General features: G+C 62.6%; 1 protein-coding gene across 1 annotated transcript; it reads left to right on the forward strand.

Moving 5' to 3' along the window:
• Nucleotides 1-5: 5 nt before the first annotated feature.
• Nucleotides 6-334, forward strand: LOC118453133 (V-type proton ATPase 116 kDa subunit a3-like; the record flags this gene model as incomplete). The annotated part of the gene is made up of 2 exons (XM_035902575.1): nt 6-135; nt 216-334. Coding segments are annotated over 2 exons (249 nt in total), but the record flags the coding sequence as incomplete, so codon positions are not given.
• Nucleotides 335-409: the final 75 nt, after the last annotated feature.

Genomic DNA, 409 nt, shown 5'->3' on the forward strand with positions numbered 1-409 from the left:
CCCAGGTCCCTGCCCGCATTGACACCCCCTTGCTCTGCCCACAGCCCTGCCTACCTCGCCACCCACCCATCCCTCACCCTGGACCCCAACATCACCGGCGTCTTCCGAGGGCCCTATCCTTTCGGGATCGACCCAGTGAGTGTCCCGTGGGGGAGAGGACAGGATGGGACTCTCGGTGGGTTGGCCCAGAGTCTCACCCACCTTGCCCACGACAGATCTGGAGCTTGGCCACCAACCACCTCAACTTCCTCAACTCCTTCAAGATGAAGATGTCGGTGGTGCTGGGCATCGTGCACATGGGCTTCGGTGTCCTGCTGGGCATCTTCAACCACGTGTGAGTCCCCATGGCTGCACCCATGGGCTCTGGCCATCCATGGTCATGCTAAGGGGACCGGGGCTGGACTTACCC

This window comes from Egretta garzetta, unplaced genomic scaffold (assembly GCF_000687185.1).
Source record: "Egretta garzetta isolate BGI_Z169 unplaced genomic scaffold, ASM68718v1 scaffold2729, whole genome shotgun sequence".
NCBI classification, from domain to species: domain Eukaryota; kingdom Metazoa; phylum Chordata; class Aves; order Pelecaniformes; family Ardeidae; genus Egretta; species Egretta garzetta.